The 19,008-nt window shown below is 38.0% G+C and overlaps 1 protein-coding gene across 1 annotated transcript in view; it reads left to right on the plus strand.

Moving 5' to 3' along the window:
• The window catches only part of LOC130928908 (collagen alpha-1(XXVIII) chain-like), a 97,770-nt gene extending 81,088 nt beyond the window's left edge, over positions 1-16,682 (plus strand). The window contains exons 32-36 of the mRNA XM_057855719.1: positions 2,399-2,956; positions 7,682-7,890; positions 7,965-8,103; positions 15,931-16,125; positions 16,195-16,682. Coding sequence (XP_057711702.1) covers positions 2,399-2,956; positions 7,682-7,890; positions 7,965-8,103; positions 15,931-16,125; positions 16,195-16,202 — 1,109 coding nt within the window. The 3' untranslated portion in view covers positions 16,203-16,682. The remainder of the gene's footprint in view (positions 1-2,398; positions 2,957-7,681; positions 7,891-7,964; positions 8,104-15,930; positions 16,126-16,194) is intronic.
• The last annotated feature ends 2,326 nt before the right edge of the window (positions 16,683-19,008 follow it).

A 19,008-nucleotide genomic window follows, 5' to 3' on the forward strand; every position in this document is an offset into this window, starting at 1 on the left:
ACTCAAGTCCATGCCTCAAAGACTGCAAGCTGTCGGAAAAGCCAGAGGTGTTGCTACTAAATACTAGAGATGTGTTTTGATTGTTATTTCTTTGTTTGTTTCTCATGATTCCATATTTTTTTTCCTCAGAATGGAGTGATTCCATATGTATTTCCCTGCACTTGCTCTATAAAATTAACATTTTCTGACCACCACAATGTTTTTATTAATTTCTTTAGTGTTTCTGAATGCTGAAGAGTTGCACATTAGAACTAATTCATTATTTTTTTCAAGCTTTTTATCTGAGTTTGTTCTACATGATAAAATGTCTGAGTGAGTGCTCGTCCGAGACTGGTGAGTCCATACTTTTTGCACAGGGTTGTATATATTCCGTATTGGTTCAATACGGAACGCAACTGTTAATTCAAGTTAATGTGCCGTATAAGTTCATTATGAACGTGTGTCCAAACTATTCCACATAGGGCCGCAGTGGGGGCTGGATTTCATTCGAACAAAACAAGACGACACCGTTTCACCAATCTGGTGTCTTACAAGTGTAATCAGTTGATTGCAGTCAAGTGCTGCTTGTTTTATTAGAAACTTCATTGGTTAAATTAAAATTTTTTCGTACAGATCATGTGACTAGCACTTTAGACGGTCATTTGCTTTGCATATACAGTATTTAAAAAAAAAAAAAAAAAAAAAATTAGGGAAGGGCAATTTTATTTTTCAAATGATTTTTTTCTTTGATTGAAAATGTTTTTTTGATTGAAGCAACTTTTTGGGGGATTGAATGACTTGGACACAAATGCCTTCCCCATAATATAGCCCAAAAACAAAAAGGATTGATTCAATCAAAGAAAACTTTTTCAATGAAAAATTAAGTGTTCAAATGCAAATTTTTCAATCTCAAATATTTTTTCGCATTCAAAAACATTTTCTATTATTGAAATTTTTCTTTTTTTTTTTTTGATTCAAGTGATTTTTCTTTTTGAAAACATTTTTTTCTGCAACCTATTTTTTGACTGAATAATAGAAACAAAAACGTCCTAGCCAAAATGTTGCCCAAACACAAATCAACATTACTTCAATCAAAAAAGTTGCTTCAATTAAAAAAAAAAAATCTAAGAAAAATAGCTTTCACCTACATTTTTGTAAGTTTCAAGTTTTTGCATTCAAACATATGTTTTTTTTTTTTTATTGGTGCAACTTTTTTTAAATTGAATAATAAAGACACAAATCTACCTCTATATTGCTCCGCCCAGGGGATACAATTTTCGACTGGGGTAACTACATTGGCATGACACCGTACCATATTCAATGGATGATGATCTTGGCGAAAAGTATTGCCTAAGCAGCCTGATTTAGAATTCCCCTCAAGAATGATGGGAAACAAAAAACGCTCATTGTCAACTTATTATTATAAATATTAGGGTTGTTCCGATCATGTTTTTTTGCTCCCGATCCGATCCCGATCGTTTTAGTTTGAGTATCTGCTGATCCCGATATTTCCCGATCCGATTGCTTTTTTTTTTTTTTTTTTTGCTCCCGATTCAATTCCAATCATTCCCGATAATTTTTCCCGATCATATACATTTTGGCAATGCATTGAGATAAAAATGAATAAAACCCGGACGAATATATACATTCAACATACAGTACATAAGTACTGTATTTGTTTATTACAACAATAAATCCTCAAGATGGCATTTACATTATTAACATTCTTTCTGTGAGAGGGATCCACAGATAGAAAGACTTGTAATTCTTAAAGGATAAATGTGACTCTGTATATTGTGACTAAATATTGCCATCTAGTGTATTTGTTGAGCTTTCAGTAAATGATACTGCAGCCATTTAACTTCTGCCCAAATGCATGATGGGAAGTTCAACCATGACTGAAAGAACATAGGGTGTTAAGAAAATGATCAACTACTACCTTTCTTCCCCACATTGCCTCCCACGTTAAGTTTAATTGCGGAGAGAGGTATAGTAAGGCTTTAGCCACATAAAAAATGGCTCCAAAGGCTGTCAAAATTCTCTCTACTCATTATACGCTGCCTTTAGCGATATCTATAGGTAAAACAGCGTCGTTATAGATTCATTGAAATTAAAATTTTGATTTTGATTTAAATAAAATATATATATATATTAAAAAAAGGCATGTCCGATATTTTTTTGCCGATTCCGATACTTTGAAAATGACGTCATCTTTAATAAATATTAAGTTAATTTTATTGCTGGCACTGCGTTTCGGGGTCATCAACATGTTGTGCCCCACGTGCCCCAAAAGTCAAACTTTGCCTATGGCGTGTAAATCTTTTTTTTTTTTTCCTTTTTTTTTGTTTTAGAAACCACCTTTTGGTTGAAAATTTCCCCATGCTAAACTTACTTTTACTTACATCTTCTGTCATTACAGGTTGCGGAATCAAGTGTAAGGAAAGGCCTATGGAGTTGGTGTTTGTCATTGACAGCTCAGAAAGCGTGGGTCCCGAGAACTTTGAGATCATTAAAGACTTTGTGAACGCGCTAGTCGACCGAGTCACAGTTGGTCGCAACTCCACCAGAATTGGCCTGGTTCTGTACAGCCTGGAGGTCAAGTTGGTATTCAACCTGGCCCGCTATGTAGCCAAAGAGGACATCAAACAGGCTATTAGGAACATACAATATATGGGAGAGGGCACTTACACCGGTACGGCTATACGGAAAGCGACACAGGAAGCCTTCTACAGTTCACGCCTCGGAGTTAGCAAAGTTGCCATCGTTATTACGGACGGACAAGCAGACAAACGAGAGCCAGTCAAGCTCGATATCGCCGTACGAGAAGCTCACGCTGCCAATATTGAAATGTTCGCCCTCGGGATTGTCAACACTTCGGACCCAACGCAGGCAGAGTTTCTCAGAGAGCTCAACTTGATCGCCTCTGATCCTGACACCGAGCACATGTTCCTTATTGATGACTTCAACACATTGCCAGGTAAAAGCAGCGCGATTATCATGTCACTGTGATTCTAAAAATGTTTAGTTTTTTCCCACACTAACATGAAAGTGTGCACATTTGTATATTAAGTATGTGGAGTACTTAATTGCAATACAATACTTCAACATGTACAGGACATGAAAACTATAAAATCTACTTGATCATAACTATCCACATAGTGAACCCAACATAATTATTTGCGATTTTACTAGTGTGATTCTGCTAAATCCAGAGGTGGGTAGTAACGCGTTACATTTATTTTGTTACATTTACTTGAGTAACTTTTTGAGAAAAATGTAGTTCTAGGAGTAGTTTTACAAAGCCATACTTTTTACTTTTACTTGAGTAGATTTGTGAACGAGAAACACTACTCTTAGTCTGCTACACTAGTCGTTACATTGTTTTCTTTTTGTCCTACATATTAGATTTTACTTTTTTTTCCTACATATTAGATTTTACTTTTTTTTTCCCCGGTGACGCCAACAGTAGCTCTACCAGTTTCACCAATGACACGTCGCAAAAATAATCACATGACTCCATTATACCAATCAGACTGAAGCTTGCCGTTCTATGATCACGCCGGCCTGTTCAATCACGTGGCCTTTAAAGCAGAGATAGATCCATAAATCGGCATATTATGTATATATATATGATATATATATATAAATATATATCATATATATATATATATATATATATATATATTATATATATATATATATTATGTATATATAGCGGGCCGATATTTGGGAAATTTGACGTATATCGCTATCGGCCTTTTTTTGTGTAATCCGACCGGCCGAAATGAAAAATCAATTTAAAACTAGAAACTCTGGGTCTTTGCTGTGTGGCGATACAGATCTTAGCCCCGCCCAGGTTGGTTGGGGACATTTCGGGGACAATATGAGGTCACCTCCTGTTGATTTGGGGACATTTGGGGGACATGTCCTGGTCATACCAGGTTATTTGGGGAAATTTGGGGGCGTGTCCCCGTCATATCAAGTCATTTGGGGACATTTGGGGCGTGGCATAGTCATATCAGGTCGTTTGGGGACATCTGGGGCGTGGCCTAGTCATATCAGGTCGTTTGGGGGCATGGCCTGTCACATGTCATTTGGGGACATTTGGGGGCGTGGCCTGGTCACATCAAGTCATTTGGGGACATTTGGGGGGCGTGGCCTGGTCACATCAGGTCATTTGGGGACATTTGGGGGGCGTGTCCTATTGATACCTGTTTATTTCCTTTTGATTTGGGGACATTGGCTTTTTTGCCATTGAAAATGAATGGGAAAAAATTTGGACGATCATGGCTGTCAATGGCGTCGACTCACATATGCGTCAATGAAATCCAAGTAAATTGGCATCAATAGAATTGACATACATGGGTGTCAATGGCATATGTCTAAATTGGACTCAATGCAATGCGAATGACATTGGAAATGAACGGGAAATTTGGACATCCATGGTCGTCAATGGCATTGACTTACATATGCGTCAAGGGAATCCAAGTACATTGTCATCAATAGATTCTACATACATGGCTTTCAATGGCATCAATGTAATGTAAATTCCATTGGAAATTCCATTGAAGTGCATAGGAAATTTGAACCAATGTCGTATCCTCTTAAAAATTAATGGGAAAGTTTTTGGCAAATTTCCGGAGAACCGTACATTTTTTCCAAATTCTGTATAAACCTTTTATGCCCCTCACTGTCCCGGAAGTTTTGATGTCCAAATTATTTATTTGGTCAAAAATTGTAGGACAAGATACATTTTTTTTTTTTTTTTTTCCAAAAATCTGCGTTTACGGGTGAATGGAAAATTTTTCGAGGTTATTCGAAAAATTCCCTGTGTCATGTGAAAATTCCGGTCGTTTCGATATATGAACGGTGCCGATCGGTCAAAAAGTTTGGGCTATGTGGCGCCCCAAAGAAAACCCATTCAAAAAAAAAAAAAAACACAATAGCAATGTCTCGGTCTTTTTCAAAGACCCAGATAACTAGGGATAGGTATATGGGATCGCGCCATTTTGCAGAGGATCGGAATCAGGTGAAAAGGATTGGATTTTTAATTTTATAAAATATATTAATGTTTTTTCTGCTTTATGCTCGTACTCCCTCACTCTCCCTCCTGCTGCTTTTTTTGGCCAGCAGTGCACTGTGCATTTTTCATGTTAAAGTTACCGATGATTGACAGGCGTTGAAGCGTTGATCTTGCGAGAGAAGCTTGGCAGCGCTACCTTCAAAGACGCCGAATGTGTCAATCATTAGCTTGTTCAACACTAGTGTGCTGTGGCAACTCATCATGTGTGTGCACGGCTGTTCTAAGCAGTGAGCGGATTTGACTGGACTCACTCAATGAAGCATTTAGCGAAATTTTCGGACCATAAACCGCTATTTTTTTCCTTCGTTTTCAATCCTACTGTTTATAATCCAGTGCGACTTATTTGTTGATTTTTTTTGTGTTAATAGGTAACTAAGACTAAGGCTACTACTTATCTACTTATTCACTTATTTTCTTTCTACTACTATCATACGCATTAATGAATGCATATAGCAGATGTCATTTAGTGTCATCTGGCAAATTAGGTCACAACCGTCATTTATGTCTTGCTCGGATCTTTTATATCCATTCAAAAGTGAGACCATTTGCCGGATGACACAAAATGACTTCTATCATAAGCATTCATTAATGCTCATAGCTGTGGCATGTCGTAATTATGATGGTCTTCTGAGTCTTATGGCGCCACTGTCAAATAAAGTGTTACCAAATACCATAACTAGCAATCAATGAAAGAACTGGAACAGTACCTGAAGAAATAATTAGCCCAGAACATGAATTTTAAAATTTGCATATGTGGTGCTGCAATGCATGCTAGGAAGCATGTTGGACGACAACAGTGATGACAGCAGGTGGCAGCAGAGGTTGACTGTCTCCCCCACGGGAGCATTGATGGCCAAAATAAGCTTCTTGAAGCAATGAAGCTTTGCTGCCAATTAATTCAAAGCTTCATGGTGGTTCAATTGGTCCTTATGACAGTCGAATGATGCCGCTGTCAAATAGAGTGTTCCCGGTAAACATCTTTTGGTGTGAATATCCCATAAACCAGTGAGGACAGCTGCGGCTTAGTCCAGTGCGGCTTAGTCCAGAAATTACGGTAATAGAGACAAGCATTTTTCTACGTTATTCTTGTTTAAAAATAATTTGCATTATGAAGGCGGCTTGGTGGGACATTAAGATGTTTAATTTTTATATTTTTTTTAATGGAACAACACTTATTTTCCGGAGAGCAATTTATTTAACCTTTTTTTCAACTTTATAAGATATGTTTCTGAGTCTAGGAAATTCAGCCACTTCTGGAGCTGTTATTTATATTTGTGTGATTCAGTAAACATGCCTTAGGCATTTTAATGAAGTTCAATGTTTACATTATTCAATTTTTTTACGTCAATTTTTACTCTTTTACTCAAAATGAATATAGACTCCAAAAATCTGTTAACGGCTCCTCTAACTACTTATAATCGGTATCGGTCCTGAAAATCTCGTATTGGTCGAACTCTACTTTAAAGCACCATAAAGAATTAAGTATTTGACATAGATCACTGCCCTCAACATGACTCAAAAGTGCGGATTTTAACCTCGCTCCTAGTTTTTATTTGGCACCGATTGACCGTGGAAAACCAGAGATATGATTCTTTTAATTTCATAATAGGAACTATGAAGGAACTCCTCACTATTCAACTACTCAAACTAGGAACTATTTTCTCCACTAGAGGGCACTCATGCTCTTTGGACGAATGATTCTTCAGTTCTGCAGATTTTTTTTCTTTCGCCGGAATTCAGTGATTTTTTTTGTGTGTGTGTATTTCTTTGGCTTAATGAGGTTATATAATAGGTTATAGTACAGTGTAATAATCACCGTTCATATAGATAACTGTGTGCTGAGAAAAAAAAAATACCATTGTTTAAAAATAAATCAAACATCAGCAGGAGTTACTCACAATGTTACTCATTACTTGAGTGTTCTTTTCACCCAAATACGTTTTTACTTGTACTTGAGTACATTTTTTGGATGACTACTTTTACTCTTGCTTGAGTAATATTATCTTGAAGTCACGGTAATCTTATTTGAGTAAGATTTTTGGCTGCTCTACCCACCAGTTCAGTTATTAATGTTAGCTTCTGTTACTGAAATATATGCTAGCTGAGCCCTTGTTTTCAACCTTTGAGTGTTTGGTATTTGTGTTTGGCAAAATGTCAGTGTGTCACAGGCAAGGATCTTTTACACCAATTGACAATGTAATTGAGAGGCCGTGTGATGAAGCGCTACTTCGACAAATACTATCCAAACATTCACGTTTTAAGAATCAGGGCTCAACAAGTAGCCATTCCTTAGTGCCGCCCCAAGTTATCATGGTAACACAAGCGAAGGGGCGGTGTCGAGTGGCCTCTCGCAAAAGTCTAATGTGCTAAAGGGTCAAAAAGTTGTTTTAAAAAAAAAACACTTCAATTAATTGTTTCCTTTAAATGTCAATTGCTAAGAAATACAAAACCAACATATCTGTATCATTCTGGATCTTGTTACTGAAATAATTTGATGCTAAAGGTTGAGCTACCACGCAAGGCTGTAAATCGTAGTCTTTGGAATGCGTGCCAGGGTAACAAATCTCACAGAAAGGGCACACAATTAGAGCAGATTTTTATGGTGTCTTTCTTTCGCAGCAATGGAATCCAAGTTGGTCAGCCAGTTCTGTGAAGACGAGAATGGAGACCTGATATATAACAGGCTAACTAACGGAAACAATGGCCATAGCAACAGCAGGAATGGCAACAATGAGAAGTATGCCAAAGGCGGCAGTGGGTACCGACCCACCACTGACCGGGAGCGCCTGAACAACCAGAAAGGCCAGAAAGGATCCAACACAAGACAAGTATGGACCGTGTATAAACGATTGCATAACGGGTAAACTGTAAAGAAACTTGTTTGATTTTTTTTTTTCTTTAGGATGTGCGTCCAGATATAACAAACTGGGGGACTGAACGTGGGGACACGTTTAACCGTGGCAACACAGGATTCCAACCTATTCCTTCTGCCACACAAGACTCATCTACTGTAAATGTATCATCTCCTTCATCATCATCAGGTATATTTGGGAAGGGATTTTGTTCATCAGTACCAGTATTTGGACTCGTCAATTGAGATTTCTACAAATTCATTGTAATTAGGGTTGTTCCGATCATGTTTTTTTGCTCCTGATCCGATCCCGATCGTTTTAGTTTGAGTATCTGCCGATCCCGATATTTCCCGATCCTATTGCTTTTTTTTTGCTCCCGATTCAATTCCAATCATACCCAATAATTTTTCCCGATCATATACATGTTTGCAATGCATTAAGAAAAAAATGAATAAAACTCGGACAAATATATACATTCAACATACAGTACATAAGTACTGTATTTGTTTATTATGACAATAAATCCTCAAGATGGCATTTACATTATTAACATTCTTTCTGTGAGAGGGATGCACGGATAGAAAGACTTGTAATTCTTAAAGGATAAATGTGACTTTGTATATTGTGACTAAATATTGCCATCTAATGTATTTGTTGAGCTTTCAGTAAATGATACTGTAGCCTTTTAACTTCTGCCCAAATGCATGATGGGAAGTGCAACCATGACTGTGCGTCGTGGTACCAATTGATATATCATCTCTGCGTTGGGAAATAACATAGGGTGTTAAGAAAAAGATCAACTACTACCTTTCTTCCCCACATTGCTTCCCACGATTATTGTAATTGTTGGGAGAGGGACTGTAAGGCTTTAGCCATTTAAAAAAAGGCTCCAAAGGCTGCCAAAATTCACTCTACTCATTTTACGCTGCCTTTTAGCTCTATATACTGTAGGGTAAAACGGCGTCATTATAGATTGATCGCGACAATGCGTAAGTGGGTCATGCAGCGCATGCATTAATTGCGTTAAATATTGTAACGTGATAAATGTAAAAAATATTCATTCTCGCCGTTAACGCGATAAATTTGATAACCCTACCTTAAGCTTAAACTAAAGACTCTGGAAGAGTGTAACACATTATGTCTGTAACGTTAAATACAATTAGAAAACGATTTAATTAAAAAATATATATATATTAAAAAAAAGGCATGTCCCATATTTTTTTGCCGATTCCGATACTTTAAAAATGACGTGATCGGACCCGATCGATCGGGATGCTGTTCGATCGGGACATCTCTAATTGTAATCTGTTTAATTGCTGATATCATACATCCTATGCAAAAAAAAGTATTTGATGGGAGCTTGTGCCCATCTAATTAAGCATGCCTTTCGACTAATTTTTCAAAGACTGTTCAAGCATGATTATAATCAAAACGCTCAAAGTACAAGTCCATGTTTGAATGGTACAATCAAAATTTGGCAAGATTAACAACAGTAAGGATTGAAGTTTTATCTGGAAGAACTTGAGTACAACTCATTAAAACATCAATCATCAACGAAAAAACAGTACATTGGGGTCAGACTTTGATCTCATACAAAATGTTTTTCAGGATAAATGGGAAAAATGAACTTGACCCTGTATGATCGTTTAGAAACCCTATATTGTACTTTCATTCCATCTTTCTAATTTGTGTAGCTATGGCAGCAGCGTGTGTATCAATTTGCTGAGGTGATTTATGGATACAATTTTGCAGTGTTCCTGTGTTCTCTATCTACAGTGGGTGCAAATAAGTATTTAGTCAACCACTAATTGTGCAAGTTCTCCCACTTGAAAATATTAGAGAGGCCTGTAATTGTCAACATGTGTACACCTCAACCATGAGAGACAGAATGTGGGGAAAAAAAAAGAAACTCACAATGTTTGATTTTTAAAGAATTTATTTGCAAATCATGGTGGAAAATAAGTATTTTGTCAACACCAAAAGTTCATCTCAATTAGAGCAGAAACGAATACTCGAGCAAATCGAGTAACTCGAGTATAAAAACTGATCCGAGTAATTTTATTCACCTCGAGGAATCGTTTAATTTTGCCAGCTCTAAGAATCACGTTTTGCCCGGACTTTTAATGCGGGACAACGCGCTGACATCACGTGCGTAGAGGAAGAAGCAATTTAAAAAAAAAAAAAAAAAAAAAACTTACCGCAGCCAACAGCCGCTACAAATTACGCCGACGTTGCTAAAAACTACGCCCGCATGATGCTAGTTTGGTAGCAGGTAGTGTCCGATGCATCTCCTAGATATCACATGCATTTGAGACTAGATGCGAAATGCCAGACTCGGCCGCGTCTGGGCAGCGTTAGTAAACAGCCGCCATCTTTAATCAGTAGACTTCTCATCGCTAATAAATATAACGTTACTGTCACTCGCTAACGTAACATTAGCCCTTCGGAGGGCTAGGTTTCTATTGATTATGACCACTGTCGATGCGTGGCTAACGTGTCTTACATACAGGCTTTATTTAATCTGTAAAAACACAGCGCTGTAGAGTGATGAAGAATTATAATAAAGCTAACTGTCAGTTTTAGCTCAGTAGTCATTACTGAATAAATGTGCTCCAATACAGCAGGTATCATACATTTATTTTGAACACTGCAAAGACTCAAAATGCTACTAGTACTTACAGTTTAGACTAACTTAAAACTTAACTAAAACTTAAAAATAGCTTGACACAAATGGAAATTAAATTGAAACACGTGGGAAAAACACGTAGCTTTCAAGTGATGTGTGTTATCAAGCGTAATTACATTTTTAGGTAAGATTTTTTTTTTTTTTAATAAGATCTAGAAGTTTTTTGAGTGAAAGCAGTGAATTGTTTTTTTCTCGTCACATCTTAGATGCAATTGTTGGCCGTTTTCAACAATGTACATCGAAAATAAAGACATTGATTGACTGAAAATGGTTCAATATTGGATTAAATGTCTTTTTTTATCATGTATATTTATAATTGCTCTTTACCTGGAAAAAAAAATGTTTTATCCGATTACTCGATTAATCGATAGAATTTTCAGTCGATTACTCGATTACTAAAATATTCGATAGCTGCAGCCCTAATCTCAATACTTTGTTATGTACCCTTTGTGGGCAATAACGGACGCCAAATGTTTTCTGTAACTCTTTACAAGCTTTTCACACACTGTTGCTGGTATTTTGGCCCATTCCTACTTGCAGATCTCCTCTAGAGCAGTGATGTTTTGAGGCTGTCGTTGCAACATGGACTTTCAACTCACCCCATGGCGTCAAAATGATAACAAGAACGGTGAGCAAAAATCCCAGAACCACACGGGGGACCTAGTGAATGACCTACAGAGAGCTGGGAGCACAGTAGCAAAGGCTACTATCAGTAACACAATTCGCCGCCAGGGACTCAAATCCTGCACTGCCAGACGTGTCCCCCTGCTGAAGAAAGTACACGTCCAGGCCCGTCTGCGGGTCGCTAGAGAGCATTTGGATGATCCAGAAGAGGACTGGAAGAATCTGTTATGGTCAGATGAAACCAAAATACAGTGATACCTCAGCTCACGAACATAACTGGTTCCCAGAAAGTGTGTGTAAGGCGAAAAGTTCGTCTTCCGAACATTTATTTCCCATAAGAAACCATTAAAATGAGAATAATCCGTTCCCAGGTCCCCATAAAACATAATTTTCTACTAAATAAGCCTTAAAACTACACAAAAATATACCTTATTTTATGTATAATAAATGTGCTATTGTATTATAATTAAAGAAATAAACTGTACTGTATAATAAAGTCGTTTTATTTACCTTTGTGATGGTAGTTGATGGCTTGATGGAATGGAGTGGGAGGAGGAGGGGGGGAGGGAGGTAGTTACTGTTTGGAAGGAGAGTGTTACCGGCAAAGTGCGCAGTTAGCATAGACTCCACTGCTGTGCCCCCCCACATGCTTTTGGTTGTTAATAAAAGTGCCCACAAAAAGCCATCCGACGCCTCTGGGTGTTTGTATGCACGCCGCCTCCTTTATGGAGAGGAAATCGGGCGAACCGAAGACAACCGACGACAACGAGCCAACGTGACTCGCCGGTCCACTTCTCACTACGGTGGGAAGCTGAAAGCACCGCCAATTACCAGTCGAGGGCGAATTGGTAACACGAGTCACCTTCCATAAGGACTGTAGGTAACTCTTTTTCGGTCCCATAATAGCAAAAGTACACTCAATATGGTCCAAAATGTCTATCAAACACAAACCACGTCCACACTCAACGAAAGTGAGGGGACGAACTGGGACGCCGTGAGCGTGCGTCAGCTTCTCGTGGCGCTTTTCGACCGCGTGAATTGGTTCGTCCGCCGAAAACTAGTTCGTCAGCAGAGACTATATGCTCGCGAATTTAATGTTCTTGAGGCGAAAAGTTCGTGAGCTTAAGCGTTCGTGAGCTGAGGTATCACTGTAGAACTTTTTGGTAGAAACACAGGTTCTCCCGTTTGGAAGAGAAAGGATACTGAATTGCACCATACTCACTGTGAAGCTTCGGGGTGGAAACATCATGCTTTGGGGCTATTTTTCTTCAAAGGGACCCGGACGACTGATCTGTGTAAAGCAGGCATGTCCAAAGTCTGGCCCGGGGGCCAAATGGGGCCCGTGGTCAAATTTCATCCGGCCCCCAGCCTCTGTCCTAAAATCAATAACGTCTGGCCCGCACACAGACTTAATAAGTTGGTCAGCAGTACTGCTACCAGCAAATGAAGTAGCTTACAGACTAAATACTGCTCCTCATTTACCCACTAAAAGGCAGCAGCACTCGAAGCAACATTACCCCATGTGACCCTTTACTCCCAATTTTCTACGACAATCAACAAAAAAAAAGAAAGCTGACTGTGACGGCCGACGCTTCAAGGATAGGTGGAAATTGGAGTATTTCTTCAAAAAAATACACAACAACTGTGTCCGCCTCATTTGCAAAGAGACAGTCACTGTTTTTAAAGAGCTCAATGTGAGGCGATATTACCAAACAAGACACGCTGACATGTACGACAAGATTACAGGGAAGATACGGTGTGAGAAATTGAAGCAACTTGAAGCTAGTTTATTTCACAGTAGTATTTCACAAGAGCCTGAGAGTCAAAAAAGACCGCCACAAAGGCTAGTTGTGAGATTGTTGAAATTATTCATTTAAAAAAATAATAAAGCAAATGTGACGCACAGAATGGCTTGCTAAAATTTGCCTAAATATATTGTTCTTAGGACTGTCAAACGATTAAAATTTTTAATCGAGTTAATCACAGCTTAAAAATTAATTAATCGTAATTAATCGCAATTCAAACATCTCTAAAATATGCCATATTTTTCTGTAAAGTATTGTTGGAATGGAAAGATAAAACACAAGACGGATATATACATTCAACACACTGTACATAAGTACTGTATTTGTTTATTATAACAATAAATCAACAAGATGGCATTAACATTATTAACATTCTCTTAAAGCGATCCCTGGATAGAAAGACTTGTAGTTCTTAAAAGATAAATGTAAGTACAAGTTATTTACATTTTATATTACAACCCCTCTTAATGTTTTTGTTTTAAAATAATTTGTAAAGTTTTCAAACAAAAAATAAACTGGTAGTTCGCCATTGTTGATGTCAATAATAATTATGGTGCTGAAGCCTGAAACCCATAAAATCAGTCGCACCCAAGCACCAGAAGAGGGCGTAAAAACACCAAAAAACACAAGTAACAAGTGGAAATGACACTTTGCTGTCATTTTAATCTGTTTGAGCGGGGCATGTGCGTTAAAATTGTCAAATATTTTAACGTGATTAATTATAAAAAATTAATTAACGCCCGTTAACGCGATAATTTTGACAGCCCTAATTGTTTCACATAAAAAACGTCAGCAAAGGTCGGCCCCCCCGCATTTTTACGACACCAAATCTGGCCCCTTTTGCAAAAAGTTTGGACACCCCTGGTGTAAAGGAAAGAATGAATAGGGCCATGTATCGAGAGATTTTGAATGAAATTCTCCTTCCATCAGCAAGGGCAATGAAGATGAGACGTGGCTAGGTCTTTCAGCATGACAGTGATCCCAAACACACAGCCAGGGAAACAAAGGAGTGGCTTCGTAAGAAGCATTTCAAGGTCCTAGAGTGGCCTAGCCAGTTTCCAGATCTCAACCCCATAGAAAATCTGTGGAGGGAGTTGAAAGTCCGTGTTGCCCAACGACAGCCCCAAAACATCACTGCTCTAGAGGAGATCTGCATGTATGAATGGGCCAAAATATCAGCAATAGTGTGTGAAAAGCTTGTGAAGAGTTACAGAAAATGTTTGGCCTCCGTTATTGCCAACAAAGGATACATAACAAAGTATTGAGATGAACTTTTGGTATTGACTGTTCAAATTCGCCTCCCCAGACAAGCCGCACGGAAACAGCGACAGCTGAACAAAGTGCCGCTCTGCCGATGCTGCCTCCGCGCGCGCCAACCGGGAAGGCGGAACTTCGCGCGTTCATCTCTGATATTAACCCCTTTGTGCTGACTCCATGTTCCAAAAGTTTGAAAAAGACTCGCCAAAAGCAGGTTGACAATGTATTCATCGAGAATGGTCAGAAACAAGGCAAAAACAGATGACGGAGGGACAATTCTGGATCCAAAACAAGGCTACATGTTTCCGGGCAGCAAATCTGTCTTATCTCAGTGTCCAGTGTTTTTTAAGTCCGTGGGCCGGCCGAAGGTGTGTCCGGGCGTTGCTTTGGGATCATCCCTCTCCGACCGGTTTTGGGCTGTTTAGGTTCGTGCGTGGATGGGATGTGGTTGCCACAGCGACCGACGCTGGTGTTGACGTCACAAGCGCCTGCTATCAACTTTGTTATCTGGGCTGGCACTACTTGTTTTAGGACAAAGCGCGCTGATCTTTGTCCTTGTTCGTTTGTCGGCAGGACTGATTGCCAGAGTTTGGTGCGTCAATCTTGCTCGTGGCGCACACGTTTTGGGCTTCTGTGATAAGATGGCGTTGTGTATATATATTCTGTTTCTTTAAACTATGGTGTGCTATTTATTTTACATTAGGTGTGTTAGAGCATTGCAGTGCTACAGTGAATATGAGAAATGATACTATTCCCTGATTGATTATGTTACGGGTGTTCGAGTAATGCAAACAGTTAGACGGTGCCTACGAGACACGGTACCATTTTTCATTTTTTCACTTTACTTTTCAAGGCCACTGAGTGGAGTCTGCCTAAACTATAGTTAAATGAATGTGTTATACTAATGCAAACAATTATATGGTGTGTGCGAGAACGGTACCTTTTCCCTTCAAATACTTATTTTCCACCTTGTGAAGAGTTACAGAAAACGTTTGGCCTCCGTTATTGCCAACAAAGGGTACATAACAAAGTATTCAGATAAACTTTTGGTATTGACCAAATACTTATTTTCCACCATGATTTGCAAATACATTCTTTAAAAATCAAGCATTGTGATTTTCAGTTTTTTTTCCCCCACATCCTGTCTCTCATGGTTGAGGTTTACCCATGTTGACAATTACAGGCCTCTCTAATATTTTCAAGTGGGAGAACTTGCACACTTAGTGGTTGACTAAATACTTATTTGCCCCACTGTATTATGAAGTCTGTGTATGTACACTGTCTGCCTGTCTGTCTGTGTCTGTTGTAGCTGTTTGTCTATCTGGCTGTCACAACAAACATCTTTCTGTCTGTCTTTCTGTTATACTGTATCTGTCTAGCAGGATTGCCAATCAGAACTTCCTAAATTCCAGGATGTCCTGCACAGTCCGGGACTTTTGGCAACCCAACTGTCTACCAATGCTGGCAGAAAAGTATTTGGGTTCGATTGAATTATTTCAGCTAAATGCTAATGCTAAAATTGTGCTCAACTTAAATTTTAAGACTACATCGTCAACAAATTCAGCGTGTTGTGATTGTTCAGAGGGCAATTTGCTAGACGGATCAAAAGCAGTAAACAGCTCTTTCTCTTCTGTTTTTATACAGTGACTAAACCATCAGACCCTCGCTGTGATTTGGCTTTGGAGCAGGGCTTGTGCCGCGAATACGTCATCCGCTGGTACTATGACAAGCAGGCCAACGCATGTGCTCAGTTCTGGTTCGGAGGTTGCAGCGGGAACAAGAACCGCTTTGACTCAGAGGAAGAATGCAAGAGGACTTGTGTTCTAACTACATCTTCAGGTATAAAATAACAATTACTCTCATTAAGTTAATGTTGGGTTCTGAATGATCCGTTTTTAATTCTTTTAGGAGGCTGAGTGAAGGCAAAATATAGATTCTGATTTTGCTTCAGAGTCCGCCATTCCCCACTGCTCCGACTCAGGAACAGATGCCGTGTATATCTTCTCCCCATGGGACCGGATTTATTTTTTTTCCGTCTCTGCGTGAAGTTGAAAATGACCGCCTTTGATTAAAACACAGGCAAATGCGGAAATTAATCTTCTCACCACTGTAAATATAGTAAAATATTCACATTCTTGAACATTTATTAGTGTTTGCAGCCTCATCTTAACTCATTAGCTGCCATTGACAGTAATCGGCGTCCAATCACATGGCTCCTTTCATCCTTCTGCTGTGAATTGAAATGAATTTTCGAACTTCAAATAGATTGGACGCGTATGCGGAGTTTGACTTTTGGGGCTGGGGGGCAGAACATGTTGATGACCTCGAAACGCAGTATCAGCCAAAAAATTAACTTACAAGAATATTTATAATAATAAGTTGACAATGACCGTTTTTTTGTTTCCCATCATTCTTGAGGGGAATTCTAAATCAGGCTGCTTAGGACAGCTATACTATTCGCCAAGATCGTCATCCATTGAATGTGGTACGCCCGCCGGTGTCGTTCCAATGTAGTTACCCCAGTCAAAAATTAGATTTAGATTAGATTTGTGTCTTTATTATTCAATCCAAAAAAAAAGTTGCTTCAACAAAAAGAAAAGTTGCTTCAATCAAAATATATATTTTCAAACAAAAAAAGTCGCTTCAATAAAAACAAAACAAAAAAAGTGTTTAAATGCAAAAATAAATTTGAAACTCAAAAAAATGCATGTGAAAGCCATTTTTCTTGAATTTTTTTTTTCATTGGGGTCGTTTTTTTTTTTTTTTTGATTGAAGTAATGTTGATTTGTGTTTAGGCCACATTTTGGCTTGGACGTTTTTGTCTTTATTATTCAATCAAAAAATAAGTTGCTTCGTACAAAAAATATATATTTTCAAAAGAAAAATCAGTTCAATCAAAAAAAGAAAAAAATTCAATCATAGAAAACGTTTTTGAAGAAGAAAAAATATTTGAAAGATTTGCTTTTGAACACTTAATTTTTCATTGAAAAAGTTTTCTTTGATTGAAGCAATCCTTTTTGTGTTTGGGCCATTAATCCCAAAAAAGTTGCTTCAATCAAAAAAATATTTTCAAAAAAACATTGGGAAAATAAAATTGCCCTCACCTATTTTTTTGTTTTGTTTTGAAAATTATATGCAAAGCAAATGATCGTCTAAAGTCACATGATCTCTTTGAAAAATAATTTTGACCCATTATGAATTTTTTTTTTTTGTGCATTCATTTTTGTTGCAGTTTTATTGCTTAACAACTTATATATATATATATATATATATATATATATATATATATATATAGGAAAGTCAATTTCATGTAATGACACTTCTCGGCCACCAGGTGGGGCCTGGCCCCCCCTTAAAATCCGCTTATGATTGGACGTCTGGTGCTGTCAGTGGCGGTCAATTAAAGTTAATTGGGAAATTTACATGTTGACATTGTAGAGGAAGAATTTTTTGTTGTTGTTGCTTTTATTACAGCATTTTATACACAAGCGGAAAGTCTTCCAATGAGATAATAATACTTAGTTTAAGTAGAGTTTGCTTTAGAACAGCATGTCTAAACTTCAATACCATTTGAACATCTGGTAATTTATAAAAATGAATAAATTAACATTTTGAATAGAATCTAACTTGACTAATAAACAAGAAATAACTTTTCTGTCAAGGATCTTGAAACAGAAATTGAAATTATTTTTACTATTTACAATTTGCATACAATCCTTCAATATTCTACCAGGATTCATCGATAAATGTGTCATTTGTACCCCCTGCACCTGTGTTTGTGCAACACAGCTTTCTTCAACAGACTTGGCTTTTCCCTTCTTCTTAAATTACATGCGAGATACACCTCGACAAGTGGCATAGTCTGATCTATCTTTAGAACTGCCCACTGGAGAAATGTTACCCAACTCTACGCACTCCTCACACACTGTCAGGCGAATGGAAGAACACGGAAATCCTGGCTGCAACCCATCCAGTCAAATCAGCAACTGCTTTTACTGAAAAATACCTGTACTGCCTTAGTTTATGCAACAGCTTGTTGTGCAATAAATTTGAACCACGGCTAAAAAGCTGGTCCGCCATGTGTGTTTTCACCTGTTTGTGCTCACAGCTGCTGCACAGCAATTGGGCTGTTCCATTTTCGGAACGCTTTGTGATCATCTGGCTAACTCGAACAAGGGTTAGTAGTTATTTTCAACTTTGGCATGGATGTTGGATATCCCAATGTGCATTGTGATGGTCAATACATCACAATACAGTGGGGCAAATAAGTATTTAGTCAACCACCAATTGTACAAGTTCTCCTACTTGAAAAGATTAGAGAGGCCTGTAATTGTCAACCTGGGTAAACCTCAACCATGAGAGAAAAAAAAGAAAGAAAGAAAGAAAGAAAGAAAGAAAGAAAGAAAGAAAGAAAGAAAGAAAGAAAGAAAGAAAGAAAGAAAGAAAGAAAGAAAGAAAGAAAGAAAGAAAGAAAGAAAGAAAGAAAAAGAAAAAGAAAAAACAGAAAATCACATTGTTTGATTTTTAAAGAATTTATTTCAAATTTAGAGAGGAAAATAAGTATTTGGTCATCTACAAACAAGCAAGATTTCTGGCTGTCAAAGAGGTCTAACTTTTTCTAACGAGGTCTAACGAGGCTCCACTCGTTACCTGTATTAATAGCACCTGTTTTAACTCATTATCGGTATAAGAGACACCTGTCCACAATCTCAGTCAGTCACA

The sequence above is a fragment of the Corythoichthys intestinalis genome, chromosome 2, assembly GCF_030265065.1.
Source record: "Corythoichthys intestinalis isolate RoL2023-P3 chromosome 2, ASM3026506v1, whole genome shotgun sequence".
NCBI lineage: Eukaryota > Metazoa > Chordata > Actinopteri > Syngnathiformes > Syngnathidae > Corythoichthys > Corythoichthys intestinalis.